Raw genomic sequence first — 16,208 nt, forward strand, 5'->3', positions numbered from 1 at the left:
TGTTGTTGGTTATAAATTATGAATTAAAATTCGTGGAAGTTGAACTGCTTGGCTGCACCATATAACTTAAGGAAGAAAAATCATTTTAATATTCATCCTTCATAGACAGTGATATGCACAAGTGCTTTCACTAAATGATGCAAAGCATACCTGGAATGAGAGACTGATTTTATTACAAAAAAGTAATGCCTCCTCTTGCCCCCCCCCCCCCCTTGAACTTACAATGCAAAATAAACTGAGTTTTTTTTGTTAAATTGTCTGTACATGTTGACGCCATTTAATGGTTTTTCATGATTTTCATCAATCTTTGGACCAGATGGAGGCCATTTAGCCTGTTTTGCATTTTTTTAGATAATGGCTAATCTTTCTACATATCTCTTAATACCCTTGCTTACAAAGTAACTATCAATCTTGCTTTTAAATATCTTACTTGATTCTGTCTCAGAGGCCTTTTGGAGACAGTCCATTCTACACTTGGTCTCCAGGTGTATTGGTTATAGACCTCTTTCTCCCCTGAAAACCTCCTCTATGGCCACACTGAATAGCTAACCACAACACATATTGGACTCATGGATTGCAGCACTGATATCAGTTTATAGAATTCCAACTTCATGCTAATTTATTGATTTAGTTAAGCCTGTATGCAGGAAACTAGCAACCTCCACTAGTAATGCTTAAATTAAAAGTGACCAGCTTCTTAGTCATTGAGAAAGGTGTCCGGGGAAATGGTGGAATATTCTTATTCCAGCCATCCGGAAACTAGTTAATGAGTTAATTATCATAAAGTCTTTCAATTCAGTGCGTGTTAAATTAGCACCATAGGTGTTAAATATATCACAACATCACAGTTTTCACTCTTGTGGTATTCAAAAGTAGGTAGATGTTATCCTATGCCAGTGGACTCCTATCCTACTTTGCTGTAATGCACAACAGATAGGGCATTGAGGAGTTGCATTGATGGAAGCCCATGGTGGATTTACTTTCTACTCTCTAAATGTGGACATGTCATGATTACCAAAAATAATTCAGAAGAATTAAATGCACTTGTGATTTTGTCTTTAGGTCACCAGAGCTGGGAAATAAATCACCCCTAGCTGGTGGATCAGATGAATTTTCCAGCTTTGTTGGTTTAACTATAGCAACTACCACGTTGGTGTCCCTGGAGTGTATTAAAATGTCAGCTGGAACCAAAATTGGTCCCATGGCCCCAATGTGACCATTTCAGCATCCTGCGGAAGACAACTCAGATGCTGCCTCAGGCATTTGCAGTCACATTTCCTCATACTGTGTACTGTTGCGGTTAATACTTGCAGCTGTTGTAAAAACAAAGTCTTCAGATTATTGGGAATGTAGTACAAGCAAGTCTTTTCCCGTCTCTCCTGGAGAAGAATATTAAATCTCCATTGTGTCTGAATAGCATTAACAATTCTACTGAAACTTGTAAGTAATTGGAGTAATAGAAGCACAGAAGGATCTCTTCTTATGCACAGCATGTGAAAATGATGTCTGTTTCAAGATTACGACATACATCTGGTTCCAATCAGTGGTCAAGCAGTTATGACTACAGAGTATAATTGCATCTTAAGACTGTAAAACATCTAAAAGATGTATGATTGAAACATAACCTTGATGCATTGTATTTAAGCTGCAAGCTATAATATTGCCAAAATGGTTACTTGAAATATATTACCCATATAAATTATACATTTTTAAAAACAGCTCACTATCTGTCATCGAGCCAGTTGAAATTACTGTTTAGTAGTGATGTGCTACACTTTAAACAGTTAATTTGCTTCAATCACAGTAAATGTGATGTGACTAACAACACTGTAAATTGATTCCAACTCTTTCCCACCCCCCCGAGCAAGACTTAGTTCACAGAAATTTATTACACCAGAAGGAATGCCGTGAATCATTGATTAGCTTGAACATTTGTCTAATCTTTTTTAGTCGTGCTGCATTTCTTCATTTTTAAACACAGCTAAAATCTTGGCAGAGGGCAAGAAGAAAAGACTGTACATAATTAGTCTCCCACCCCCCCAAACGCCAAATACTCTGACACCAATGATGACCACAGACAGATATGCTTTAAGAAGGGCCCCTTTTAGATGCACATGTACTTTGCTGTCGTTACTGAGTATGTGGAGGTCATCTTAGAAGAGCCCTGAAGAGGTAATTCTTTTCATGGCAAAATGTTATCAAAGATACTGTATAAAAAATACTTAACATTCATTGTGCTGAAAAGTTACATGGTTCTTTAAGGTTTGTCATTATCACTAGGGTTGACAAATTCACCTAAAAGAGTCACTTGCACAGCCGACAGTTCCGGTCCCTTGGTTTTTTTTGCAATTGTTAGTCGGCTAGATAGGGAGCATTCTCTGTCCTCTTTGTCATATACTGTTAGATAGCCCGCCTACTGACCTATTAACTTGGCAGCCAAGTCACTGTTTTTTTCTACCTAAGCTACTCAATGGAGTAATTGCATCGAGTACATTGTCACATTATCTTTCTGTCCAACCCAGGCTTTTATGGTTTTATAGTAGACCATATCTTCCTGCAGTCAAAACTTGTTTATTTTGTTTGATTTTTTTTTTGCACCTTGCTTATAATGCAGCCACTGAGACGTTGGACCTTCTGACCATGTTATAATAAGAGTTTCCCTGTAGGTGGATATAATTTGGTTCGCCTTGGAAAACATTGGAACAGGATTGTTGCACATGTCTTACAGAGCATATTACATACATTTATACAGCTTAATGTCTGGTTGTAAAAGACAATGTAGAATATACGGATTTGGATTCTGTGTAACTGCAATAGAATGAGACGTAAACTCATTGTTTACCGTTCTTCAAACACAACAGTAACATTTTTGAATAGTAATGTCTAAATAGAATATTACTATTCATAACTGTTTATTTTGTTTACTTTGTTCCAGTAATATCCCATAATATTTAGTCAAATTCATCAAACACATATTGAAGAGGTTAATGAGAAGGTGGAATTGGTGGTTGCAGCAGATAAAAACATTTAAGAGGAAGCTAGATTTACATAAACGAGGGAGAAGGAATAGAAGGTCATGGAAGGAGTAAGAAGTGGGTGGAAGCTCATGTGAAGCATAAACACTGGCACAGATTAGTTGGGCTGAGTGGCCTGCTTCCATGCTGTACAATGAAAGATATTTCCAAAAGTCTATGTAAATCTTTGTAAACATAGAAAATGAGACCCCATCACAACCAGCATGTACAACAGCAAGCATAGTATTTACTGATGCCAGCAGTGTTTGTTCTTAACTCGCGTTCCTAAATGAGATTCTGTGGAGCAAATCCCACACTAAAGCAATGGCATTTACACCTGCTGAGGCCGCCTCTATGCTATTAAAATATTCCACCTCCACATCCTGTTGTTTCTCAAATCAATCCATCTGTCACTGAAGATTATAAGGAAGAGTCTGAACTTTAGCGTACTTTTTTTGTTCGACCAAGAAAGAAACTAATTGCCATCTTTCCCACCTTTGCCCTCTGTTTAGCTGACGTTGATCTCTGTTTCTTGTCCCACCCCAACGTTTTTGAACATCAAGTAAACTTGTTTTAGTTCCAAAACTTTATGCAGAAAAAATAGGGCGATAGAGCTTTGGTATTGCATTGGTAGTCTGTGTTGATGACTGCTCTAACTATCTGATAACTTGTCATTTCAACAGCAGCTGATTAAATATTGATTTGATTTTTTAATTAGCTGCTCTGCCCTGCATCTCATCCGCAGCATTTGGTAAATATTGTAAACGATGTTGCTCCTGCTGATAGTTTCTAGCAGACAGTAGGGTCAGGAACATTTTATCTCTGTGTCCTTTTCTCCTGACTCAATATGTATATTACTGAGGTAATGTTTATCGAAACATAGGTTAGAAATCAAGCTGCTGGTCCTTATCCAAGATGTGGTGCATTAGTTTATTCCACTGAGAATACTGGTTTGGTTCAGATTGCACTGTAAATTACTGCTGCTTCAAAATGTTTCAGGATATAATCTATGCCTACATACTTCGAGGTATACAACATTTTAGGACTTAGCATGCGTTTTCTGACCAAATCTTTGTGGAATTTTATCTATAAAGTATATTTACTGAAGTGATTTATTGTACAGCTGCATCCTTTTTAGATGCTTTGTGACATTTCATATTTGTCAAATTTTAATGAGCTTTTAGATAACAAGTTGCTCTGGGGTTTGGAAGTACTTTCTGCCTTGGAAGGTGCTCAAGTGGAGTCCCTTAGAGTAGTAGTTAGCACGCTCGACTCGCAAGCAAGAGGACTTGGGTTTGATTACTGGGCAGGGAGAAACCTTAGGCAAGTTTCCTTACTCCACATGCCTGTTTACCTAGCAGTAAGTAGGAACCTGGTTGTTAGTCGATTGGGGATCACTTTCTGGGGGTGAATTTGATAGTCTCCTCAAACAAATGCAGTCACTCACTGCAGATTGTTTGTGGGACATTGGTGTGTGCAACTGGCCGCTGCATTTCGCCCACAAAATACAGTCAATCCACTTTACAATATATTCTGCGAAGCGCTTTGAGACGTCTTAGCGGCGTGATAAGGCATATATCAAATGCAAGGATTATTATTATTAAGTGTCAGGCTGTTGGATCACCTATTTGTTTCTTGTTCCCCACAGCTATCTGGTGGTTGTGAATTAACAGTAGTCATCCACGACTTCCCAGCCTCCAACAGCAATGAGCTGAGCATTCGTCGGGGTCAGACCGTGGAAGTTCTAGAGAGGCCCCACGACAAGCCAGACTGGTGCCTTGTGCGAACAACTGATCGTTCCCCTGCTGCAGAGGGACTGGTTCCCAGCAGCGTTCTATGTATTGCACATTCACGAAGCAGTATGGAAATGGAGGGAATCTTCAACCACAAAGGTAGGATTCATTAATTAAGGTTTTTGCATATGCTCTTTGTTTTCTTCTGTACTGCGGTTGTATAAGAAGTTAACTAGGAATCCATTTTACCCAAATGAGGTATTCTTCAGTCAACCAGACATTTGAGTGGTTTTACATAGGTTAAAACATAAGGACCTAGTGCTGTTTTCACCTGACCTCCAGATTAGGAACATAGAGTCCAAATCCCAGCTTCAATAGGATTTCACACATTCCATGAGGAATTTGTTATGTCCAGCTCTGACAAGGACTAGTTGGGCCGAGTGGCATGTTTCCATGCTGCACATTCTTTGTAAATCTAATGTGTGGGAAGAAGAGAAATGATTGGGAGCCCCCTTTCCAAATCCTTGCCTGCTTAGAAGTTCATTTAAAAAAAAGTGATATGGTTGAGATTCATTCAAATCTTAGAATACTGATAGAAATAGAACAGCTTAAATATCATTTTTTTTAAAAAGAAAAAAGCCCCATTTATTCCAAATCATCATCCCTTTTGCTGTTGAGTCATCAAACCAAATTGTGTTTACCTTGCAACTCAGTGACATGATTCAAAAGAGGAGTGAGGAGTTTCTCTGGGTTGTCCTGTTTAATATCGCGATCTCAATCTTAAGTGTCTGTTTGTCTCATTGTTTGTGGGACATTGCTACCACAGATAAGTTGCCACATTTGCTTACATAACAATATTCACTTCATTTCAAATTATTCTTCATTGTTTTGAGGTATTCATCATCTCAAGGCACTTTATAAATTGTTCACTTTGCAAATTGTTAAATAGTTTTTTTTAAAAGTAGGGATTCTGGTATGTCAATTTCTCGTTATATGTTGAATGTATTAAATCAAATGTTTTTTTTTGCTGGACAAAGGTGGCTGAGGTGCCGTACACCAGTAGTTATATCTGAATTGGGAATATTCAAAGTTAATGAGATAGAAGCATTGAATTCAACAGACTGAGTCAAATAATCGTAAATCAACTTTTTTAAATGTATATGGCTTTTCAAAAAAAGTCTTTGTTGCTGAATTCTGAATTTATCAGCACTTCTATGTTATTTTCCTATTCCAAGGTGATGTTTCTTCTGTTCAAAGCAATAATTTTCAGCAAGATTTGAAAGCATGTACTTTTGTACTGGGTCCTAGTTTAAAGTTAGTTTTGCGTTGAAATTGTTTGTTTCAGTTGCTCTGTCTGGGATTGTGGAGTTCACGTGAGATGTTGCAGGCATGATTAGTGATAATTTCCAAATTTCTGGCAAATTATCACAATGGAATATTTTAAATGTAATGCACTGATCTCAATAATAACAGAATACAGCTGTTGTGCTGACTACAGACATGAGATGTTTAACCACGGTTCAGGTATTGTAAGGATCGTAATGATGAATTTGTATGCATGCAATACCTCAGTTCTCAACATGAAAAGGCGAGCTAGCCTCTGTTGGCTGCAACCCAGTGAATAACACATGTGGTCAATTCATTCTTTGCAATTCTGCTGAATGCAAAACTATATAGATTATGGAATATATGTACCACGCTAATGGAAAGAAGTGCTTTATCTCTTACTGTTGGGAGCTTCAATCAACATTAGATTGGTTACTTCAGCATTACAAGCCCAAACACAAATGCAGGCTACAAAAGTTCTGATCCTTATTCTAGGTGTTCAAAAACAATTTTGACCATGATTTGTGTGTTGCAGTGCAATGTGCATACGTTTAATAAATGTGGGATTTGGGAATTACCTCACCCCCTCTTGGTTTCCTGTGCTGTTATGAATGTTGACCTATTCATTTGGTTTGAATGAAGGTTCAAACTGATCTCTTGAGTAACTGCCGGGGGAATGAAACCTCTAAAACTTGCTTTCCCACAGTTCATCTCCCCCTCCCCATAAACTCAGCATATGTTAAACTGACAAGCTCTTGACTGAACATTCCAAATAAAACACTATATTCCTTTAAGAGAAAGACCAAACGAGAAAGAATTCAAGTATCAAAGCACTGATATTTTCACCCATTCCACTACTAAAGAAAATGAACACTCACTCCTCATGAAAATTCCCGCACATCTTCCTCCCAACCCTACTTCCCAACCACTATGTTGTACAACAAGGGAGCCGAAACAACCAGATACATAGATCACTTTCCTAATTATAATATTATAAGATCAAAACTACATTCCAGGAGAATATAGGCATATAAATTGCAATTCTTTTATGGGTCAATAAATGTACAACAAAGCCTCCTGATGTTTTTTTCTCTGAATAGGATGCCTTTAGAAAATCAGCATGCATGTCTGTCCCACTTCAAACAAAACCACACTCCTTAGAATTTTAAAAATGACGCCAGCTCCATCATTTTGAATTTGAAAAAAAATTGGGGGAAAAGAACAAAACTCCCCTTAACTAGGGGACGCACATAAGCTACTAAGCTAAGCTACCCTGAAGCAGCTTCTAACAGGTGAGCTAGTGCAGTGTGCACTGGAGAGTGGAACGCTTATCCCTGGACTGTTGAATATACCAAGACGTAGTTTACAATTATTCTGAGATGTTTATGTGCTTATAGGGTAACTCAACTATAGTAGATTGAGAACTGATCAACTGCATGATTTGGGACTGAGCCCATTGTGGATAAGGAAACAGTGTGCATGATTTTGCCCACAAAATATACAGTTAATTCACTTTACAGTATATTCTGTGAAACATTTTGAGACAATTCGAAGACGTGATAAGGCGCTATATTAAATGCAAAGATTATTATTATGATTGATCATCACAGAAAATGGAAGTTGGCTATTCAAATGAGGTTATTCAACATATCGTTTTCTATGCTGGCACCAGCTGCCTTGTTGGGAGTTATCTTAAAAAATATAATTCCCTTTGTCTTTCCCCGTACTCTTAAATATTATCTCTCAAGTATTTATCCAATTTCCCTTTAAATGCTCCAGCAAAAGTGGCCCCAACGTTTAAAGGCTCTCTACATAATTCTAGGCTCTCGTTCCTGGTGTCATTATAGCAATTCACCAGTTTGATGTTCCTTTTCCCCACAGCGGTGCCCAAAATTGTTCGACATACTGGGGCCTAACCATTAATGTCTCGTGCAATTTTAACATGACCTGCTTGCTCAAGTATTCAATGCCCCTATATATAAAACATAGAATTCCATTTGCTTTTGTTTGCTCTCTCTACTTGCATTCCTGCCTTTTTGGAGAATTCTGAAGATGGGGAAGAAAGGGGTCAAGGCAGATGGATAGAGGAAGAGTGTTTTGGGTGAAAGAGCGGCCACCAATAGTGGAACAGAGGGCACGAGGGACATGTAGAATGCTGGAGCCAGTCGAGCGGAGGCAGCAGGTTGTGGGTTGAGGGATAAACAGGTAGGAGAACTAGGGAGGTGCCAGGGCATAAAGGGACTTGAAAACGAATGTGAGGATCTTGAACTCGATCCATTTGACAATAGGGAGCCGGAGGAGCCTGGCTAGAACGGGTGTGATGGGGGTACGGAGTTTAGTGCCGGTGAGTATGCGGGTGGCGGAGTTTTCAATCAGCTGGATCCTGTGTATGGTGGAGTGTTTCAGCTCCTATGGTCGAATACCCTCAAACTTCCAGAATGGCCACTTGTGTGAGATATATAGGGTGAGTCCGCATTCTGGGAGGAAAGGAATGAGAAAATTGAGCGGAAGAAAAAAATGAAATGGCCATTGAAGATTTGTTCTGCACAGACCACTGGCTGTAAGTTTAAAATCAGCCACATTCATCCAGAGGGATGTATTAAATTCCAATCTAACAAGTTTTCAGGGGAATTGATTGAACAACAACAACAAAAGTTAGATTTGTATAGCGCCTTTCACGTCGGGAAGAGTTCCCAAGAGTTGGTTCCACAGTGTTTAAGTGAAGGTAATGCAAATCCTAGATTTCTGTAAGTGAAAGAAAGCTGTTTTGTCAGTGTTTCAAATGAAGCAGGTGACCTTTCCAAATCCCAAGCATTCTGTTGTTTATCAAACCTCATGCATTGTATCATGAGCTTTGCTTTGGTTCCTGATGAGACCAAACAAGAAGCATCTTCGAACAAAACCATTGATATATTTCTTTGAAATGTTGCAACTAGTTGAAAAGTTATTAGCCATAATCTTATTACAATATTAAAGTACACTGACTTGCATCTAGATTATTAGATGTACCGTGTGGCATGTTGAAGCCCCAGTGCGCGTAGCACCATGCAGAGTTACAAAGGCAGGTTTAAGCCTGTGAAGCTTCACGCACTGAGTTTGTAGTCTTTGTAATTCCAACAAGGTGGCAATGAGAGAGGGAGCATGGTTTCAGAGGGCAAAACAAACAAACAAATTATATTTATATAGCGCCTTTCACATCGGAGGGACGTCCCAAGGCAATGATGAAAGTTTGGAAGCAAGTTGTTTCCCATCTGGGATGTGAATGTTGCACTGAGCAGAGAAGGGGAAAAGGAGAAAATATTTTAGAGAGAAGGAATCTCATCTTCAACGAGAACAGCACTTGTAAATAACACCTGTATATGCCCAGGATTATTAGCAGGAGATCACAGGGGCACTTTAAATTGTAACGTTAGCTTTAAAAGCCATTCTCAGTCCAGGAACAGTTCTCATGTCTTCCACAATTCTCCACATAATGAGCTCCCTAACTAACTAGGGAAAATAAATCATTTGACAAGGTCTCCCCGCACAGTGAAGGGGAAATATTGATTCTTAGGCAACCTGAATATACTCTACAACACAGCCTCGATAGCTAATGGACATGGATATATCCTCTCAGCCAAAGACTGGTGTGTGTGAATAGGGCTCAGAAGAAAAGTCTACAGGAGGGAAGCAAGCAGACAAAAATGAGAAAACTATTGTATGGCATAGGGTAAAAATATTACGAAATTAGTTGTGTCAGAGGTTTTGAAACTTCTAACACCCATCTTACCAGCTACTGTGTTGTACTTTAGACATTCAAACATTGTATTTATTTTCAAGTCGAAAACATGGTCAGCTCATGGCTGGATGATCCTGTGCAATAAATCAGTTTACACAATGTTACACTGTTGTCTTAACTGTCCACGTGCAGCACTGCAGAAGAAAAGCAGGTATTTCCATTTTAGAGGTTATTGAGATTGTTATGGGGAAGAATGTCTTGGGAGAGTGCTTTCTGTTTAACTCCCTTCCCATAGCTATTGAAGAGAAAAGATAACCATTAATATATAATTCTATGTGTTGTGAAGAATATTTACATATAGTTCACCATCAGAACGGTCACCTCAGCTGCTGTCTGTTTCAGTGATAAGCTAGAGGGTGAAGTTGGGGGCCATTCAAAGCAGCTCCATTGATTGTAGCTTCTTTCACCTTAAGCAAAACCAAGAAATTACAAGTCCGAATTTCCAAACTTTCTCAAAAGTCCATTCCAGTCATTGTTACCTCTGACCTCAGGGCGTTTTTCACTTGTTCTCAGTCCTTGCTTTATTGTTATCTATATTGTACAACAAGAACTCCCAACAATTTGCTATTATACGGTGCCTTTCACATTGAATGGACATCTCAGAGCATTTCACAGGGGCAATAGGGAGCACTGAGCAAGATGGAAGGGAAGGCAGATTTAAGGGATGGTCAGTAGATAGGTTGCTGGAAACAAGTGCTTTGTTCTGTTTTCACTATGGTGTTTGTTGTATATTGAAGTATTCATTCTGTTGTCTGTATTGCTTTTATTTTTCCGCTCTCTTTGCCTTCAGAACCCTCTTAAAAACAACTCTTTGACTATGCCTTTGATCAACATCCCTAATTCTTGCTCCTGTCTCCCTCCTACGTATTCACGATATTGGTTAAACACTTCAAGATTCAACACTTCATTCTGGGTGAAAGGCATTATATAATTGCAAGTTGTTAGGGTTGGCTGACAGACCCATTAAAGATACTTGTGCTTTGCTATAAATGGATTCTGAAACATGTATAGTAAGGTCTGCTCTCTGAAAACTCACTTGATTGTGAGTAATTACAGTCCAGTAGCACCGAAGATATTGAGATTCTTGCCAATAACCACTGAATTAATAATTTTCCAATCAGATCTGGTTTTAACAGATGGCTACTTTTATTTACGTTCAGGCACTGTTTTCTATACAGCACATTCATGTGAATTTCGTAAAAGGAAGTGGGTTTGGGTTTCTGAAATCTTTAATTATTGAATTACAGTACTTACAATGTGACCACACTGTTGTGTTCAGAAGATCTGCCCCCTGCTGTGTGGGTACTTTACCTTCGGCAAACCAGTAGTTTTTTAGAATTGACCAGGCTTTTTAATCCAGTGCTTGGAATTTGAGATGGGAAGAGACAAACATCCAGAACTTTGTGATAATGTTCAACAAAGATTGTTTCATTATTGTTTACTTGCTACTGTTTTGCTTGTTCTGTGGCATACAAAACCGTGTTAATACCTATATACGCAATTGATGTATTGATCACATTGTCTCGTTGTTGCTACAATTGTTTTCAAATAGTTTGTGTCAGTCATGTATCATGTTTCACAGTTTGGATCCTCTAAATCTGACCTGATCTGCACTCGATATATAGATGCTGGGGTGAAGGAAGCCCATCTCAGTAGTTGCTTTCACACCATTAGAAATTGGAGTATTTTACCCATCAAGTGCCTTGCTGGCACTATGTTCCATTCTTGCAATCAATTTGATTTAAAGAAGAGTCATATCTATAGGATATTTGCTCTGAATTACTACCCCCCCTCCCCCACTTTCTGATTATGCTTCTTGGTATATGTAACATCATTTGCTTGGTCGCAAAGTGGGTTTGGCTGTCTACAAATCCCATTTGGTGGCAATATTCTTTTCATTTTTTTGTGTATCCAGCATTGAATGTAATAATACAGTTGAAGGCATTCTTGCAGATATTATCTGAATACACCTACTGGCAATGTGGGTCCATGTTTAAATGCATTCAAGCAGTAAAGCATGTTCAGGAACAATACCAGCAGCTAAATATTACTTAAAATAACAAAAAGCTACTGATAGTACAAGAGTGGAGTCAGAAAACATTCAGAGTTTTACTGCAACAAAATAGACAGCGACGTGACCAAATATGGAGGAACAGTTATATGATGTATTGGAATGTTTGTGCTTTTTTAAACCCCTGTTTATAAGTCTCTTGCTATTTCTATTTTATACCAGGAAAATAAATAGAAGCAACATAAAATGTACTGGGAATAGAGACCGTTGTAAAGTCAAGACGGATGTGTGACGTTTGAGTACTTTTTGGAGGTCAATCAGCTGTCTGACACACACACACATTACCATGCTTCGGACTCTCCAGACCAAATTACTTTGAATTCGATGCACAGGACGACCCCAGTTAAACATGGGTTCACCTTATAGCGGGTGTCTCAAACCTGCCCTTCCTGGCTAAAGCTTTGGAACGCGTTGTGTTGCCAACCAACTTCGCGCACACCTCTCCCTCCATTCTGTACTCGAACCCCTCCCAGCCCGTTTTCCGCTCTGCTCATGGTACAGAGACAGCACCCGAGAAAGCTATTGATGCCCTCCCTAACTGTGACCAGGACCCTCGTCCTCCTGGACCTCTCCACCGCGTTCGACACAGTTAATCACGCCATCCTCCTCCACCGCCTTTCCTCCATCATCGACCTCAGTGGGACCGTACCCGCTTGGTTCGAGTCCTACCTCACAAGCCGCCAGCACTACATTTCTGCACTTTTCTTCTCGTCCCCGCCCAGTCACCTGCTCCATCCTTGGCCCCCTTCTCTTCCTCATCTATATGCGCTCTCTCGGTGATGTCATCCACAGACACGGGGTTAACTTCCACATGTATGCAGATGACACTCAACTCTTCTACTCCTCCAACTGCGACCCCCAGTCCTCTGATGTTCTGTCAGCTTGTCTGACAGACATCAAGGTCTGGATGAGCGCACATTTCTTGCAGTTAAGCATCAACAATTCAGAAGCCATACTCTTTGGCTCCTGTTGACGTCTTCTTTACTGTGGTTACGATTCCACTACCCGATCTGTCCTTAAAACTCTCTGAACCCGTGCGCAACTTAGGTGTCAGGTTTTCCTAAATTCCCAGTGATCCTTCCCCACATTCGGTCCCTGACCAGGAGTGCTTTCCTCCACCTCCGCCACATTGGCCGTCTCCGACAACACCTCACCCCACAAGCTGACAAAAGCCTTGTCCACACCATTGTCACCTCTCGGCTGAATTACTCAAACGCCCTCCACTATTCACAAAATTCAACTCATCCAAAACTCCATCGCCCGCATTTTCACTTGGATTAAACTCCACACCCCGATTACAAACTCCACTGGCTCCCTGTCAACAGAGTAGATTGACTTCAAGATCCTAACTCTAGTGTTTAAACCCCTCCACGCCTTGGCACCCCCCTTATCTCTCCAACCTCCTTTCTCCTAACAACACTACCCGTTGCCACCGCTCTACTGGCGCCGGCCTCCTCCTTGACCCTCGAATCCTCCGCTCCACCATTGGCGGCCGTACCTTCAGCCACTATGCTTCTAAGCTGTGGAACTCCCTCCCTCAATAATAATAATAATCTTTGATATAACATCTTCAAGACATCTCAAAGCACTTCACAGAATATACTGTAAAGTGAATTGACTATTTTGTGGGCGAAACACAGCAGCCAATTGCGCACAGCAGTGCCCCACAAACAGTCATGTATTGAGTGACTTTTTTTTAAAGGAATTATTAACCCGGAAAAGCGATCTGCCAATCGGCTAATAATCGGGTTCCTACTTACTGCTAGGTAAAGGGAGATGTGTGGAGTGAGGAAACTTGCCCAACATTTTGCCCTGCTGGGAATCAAACCCAGGTTTCTCACTTGCGAGGCGAGTGCTCTAACTACTGAGCTACAGGACTCCTCAATCCCTTTGCCTTGCCCCCTCTTTACCCATTTCAGGTTTCGCCTGAAGACCTTACTCTTCGACCGTGCCTATGGTCACCTTTCTCCTCTCCCTGGCTCGACATCGGGCTCCACCATTGTTAAGCGCTCTGGGACGCTGCCCAGGGTGGAGGGCGATATATAAATGCAAGTTATTGTTATGGCTATGAAATCATGCTGTACAGCAAGTGCAATACACTTGGCTTGCAGTGCCGCTGATTTCATCACTTCCTCTGTGTTGTGCATAGTACATGGAAGTTCTTCTGGCATCACCACACAAAGGATGTATATGGTTTCTGCTTATCTGACCTTTGATGGACAATCCCAAAGAGGCTCATTAATATAGGGGAGTTTAGGTTCAGATTAACAAGGATCAAAGTTTGGCGATGCCAGCATTTGCTTTGGGATGGTACTGGAGTATAACCAGCTAAAAATACGCATTGGGAACACTTGATATCTTCCCGCTGCTTGTCCAGTTAGAACCACCTGTTGGGACTTTGGGTTAACTGGAGTCAAGTGGATGAATCACAGAACTCCAGTAATTGGTCTGCTCCTTAAAGTCCCACCAACCAGCTAGGCTGGTCCATGATCAAAATACCCCAGTGGATCTGCCTGGTGCAGGTACCACATTGACGAGACAGTCACAGAGCACTGACTTGATTCTGTTCTTCCATTTCTAGGCATGTCACTTTGGAATCAACTCAGCCTGAAACAGGCCCTGCTTACCTCACCTCCCTCCTGGGGTATAGTTGCAAGCTGGTTATTAAACATCTGAAATGTGCAGGTTTGTGCCCTCACTGGGTGAGAGCAGGTAGCAGGAACTCCTCGCAAACACATGGTGAAAGGCACAGCATGAAATGCATGAGGTAGTGGTTCTGACCAATTCAGATCGTACTTGAAGACCTTTCTCGACAGTGACTTCCTGTCTCTCATTGGTTCAGTGCCAAGCTCTACCCCTGTTAAGCGTTCTGAGAAGCTATCCCACATGAATTTATATTATATAAATGTAAATTGTTGTCATTATAATAATCCTTGCATTTGATATAGCGCCTTATTACGCCTTTCAGACATCTCAGAGCGCTTCACAGAATATGCTGTATAGTGAATTGACTGTATGTTTTGTGGTCGAAACATGGCAGCCAATTGTGCACAGCAGTGTCCCACAAATAGTCGTGGATTGAAGTGACCAATTTTTTTAAGGAATTATTACCCCTGAAAAGCGATTCGCCAATCAACGAACAATTGGGTTCCTACTTACCTCTAGGTTAACAGAGATGTGTGGAGTATGGAAACTTGCTCAACATTTGCCCTTCCAGGAATCGAACCGAGGTCCTCTCGCTTTCGAGGCGAGTGCTCTAATCACTGAGCTATAGGACTTATTGTACCAATAAGAGAGGTGGAGCTTCAGCAACAACTGCTTACCTCTGCATATCAAGGGACCAAACCCTAGATATATGAACCTGGGCTCTCGGTAATTGCTTCCAGCAGTATCATCCCAAGGCTAAAGTTTCCTCATCAACTATTTGACAGACTATTTGGCTAGGCCTTTCCAGCATGCCTCCAGCATGCCTCAGCCCTATAGGGTGCTGTAAGTGGTTAATGTTGCTTTAACCCTCCCTCCTTGTAACCAGGGCCCCTTTTACCTCAAATCTACCTGACAGCAAGGTGCTGAACCTCACAAATACTACGAGGTTTCTATACTGGAAATATATAGCTTCAGTTATAAGGAAAAGTTAAGTTTATAAAGCTTCTAAAAATTGTTGGATAGCTTTGATTTTGAGGTGCTTCTGAAGGTAAATTGAACAAGATATCAGGTCATTGTTAAACTTCCCTCATTCTCTCTCCCTATCTCTGCTTGCTTCCCAATTAATGGTTTTATTGCCTGTGAATCTGATGAAGATTCAGCTCTAGACTGAGGAACCGACCTGTTTACTTAAATCGCTGCAGTGTGCCTCATTATGTGCCTCTACCTTCTCCTCTCTGATATTCACATGTTAAATTGACAACTTTGTCAAGATGCTCCCATCTGTTCTGGCACATTGAAATTCACTGAGAACGTGGGTTACTGAGTAACAACTTCCTATATGTGTGAAGTCTGCTGGCAAGATTTCCATTGAATCTTACTCTTTCATTTTTGTGGAAAGCTGGAGTTTGTGTGACAGTTTATGGGTTTCTGTGCAACGTGGTTGTGGCAATGCTAATCAGCTGTATTCAGCCAGAATACAGACAGATTGAGCAACTCTTCTCTCAGCTATGTCAGACAATCTTAAATTATGTGTTTTAGAGAAGTTGCACGCTAATTTGCAGATTGTGTTACATGTGCATCTGTCCGAATTACTTCCAAATGCTCGTAATTATTCAATTAACAATTAGACAAGGATTTTG

At 40.5% G+C, this 16,208-nt stretch overlaps 1 protein-coding gene across 2 annotated transcripts in view; it reads left to right on the top strand.

Moving 5' to 3' along the window:
• Positions 1-16,208, top strand: part of LOC103183938 (triple functional domain protein) — a 193,295-nt gene that overhangs the window by 115,087 nt on the left and 62,000 nt on the right. For both annotated transcript variants that reach the window (XM_042331946.1, XM_042331945.1), the window contains one exon: positions 4,663-4,906. In XM_042331946.1, coding sequence (XP_042187880.1) covers positions 4,663-4,906 — 244 coding nt within the window. The remainder of the gene's footprint in view (positions 1-4,662; positions 4,907-16,208) is intronic.

This window comes from Callorhinchus milii, unplaced genomic scaffold, assembly GCF_018977255.1.
Source record: "Callorhinchus milii isolate IMCB2004 unplaced genomic scaffold, IMCB_Cmil_1.0 Scaffold2, whole genome shotgun sequence".
Taxonomy (NCBI): Eukaryota; Metazoa; Chordata; class Chondrichthyes; order Chimaeriformes; family Callorhinchidae; genus Callorhinchus; species Callorhinchus milii.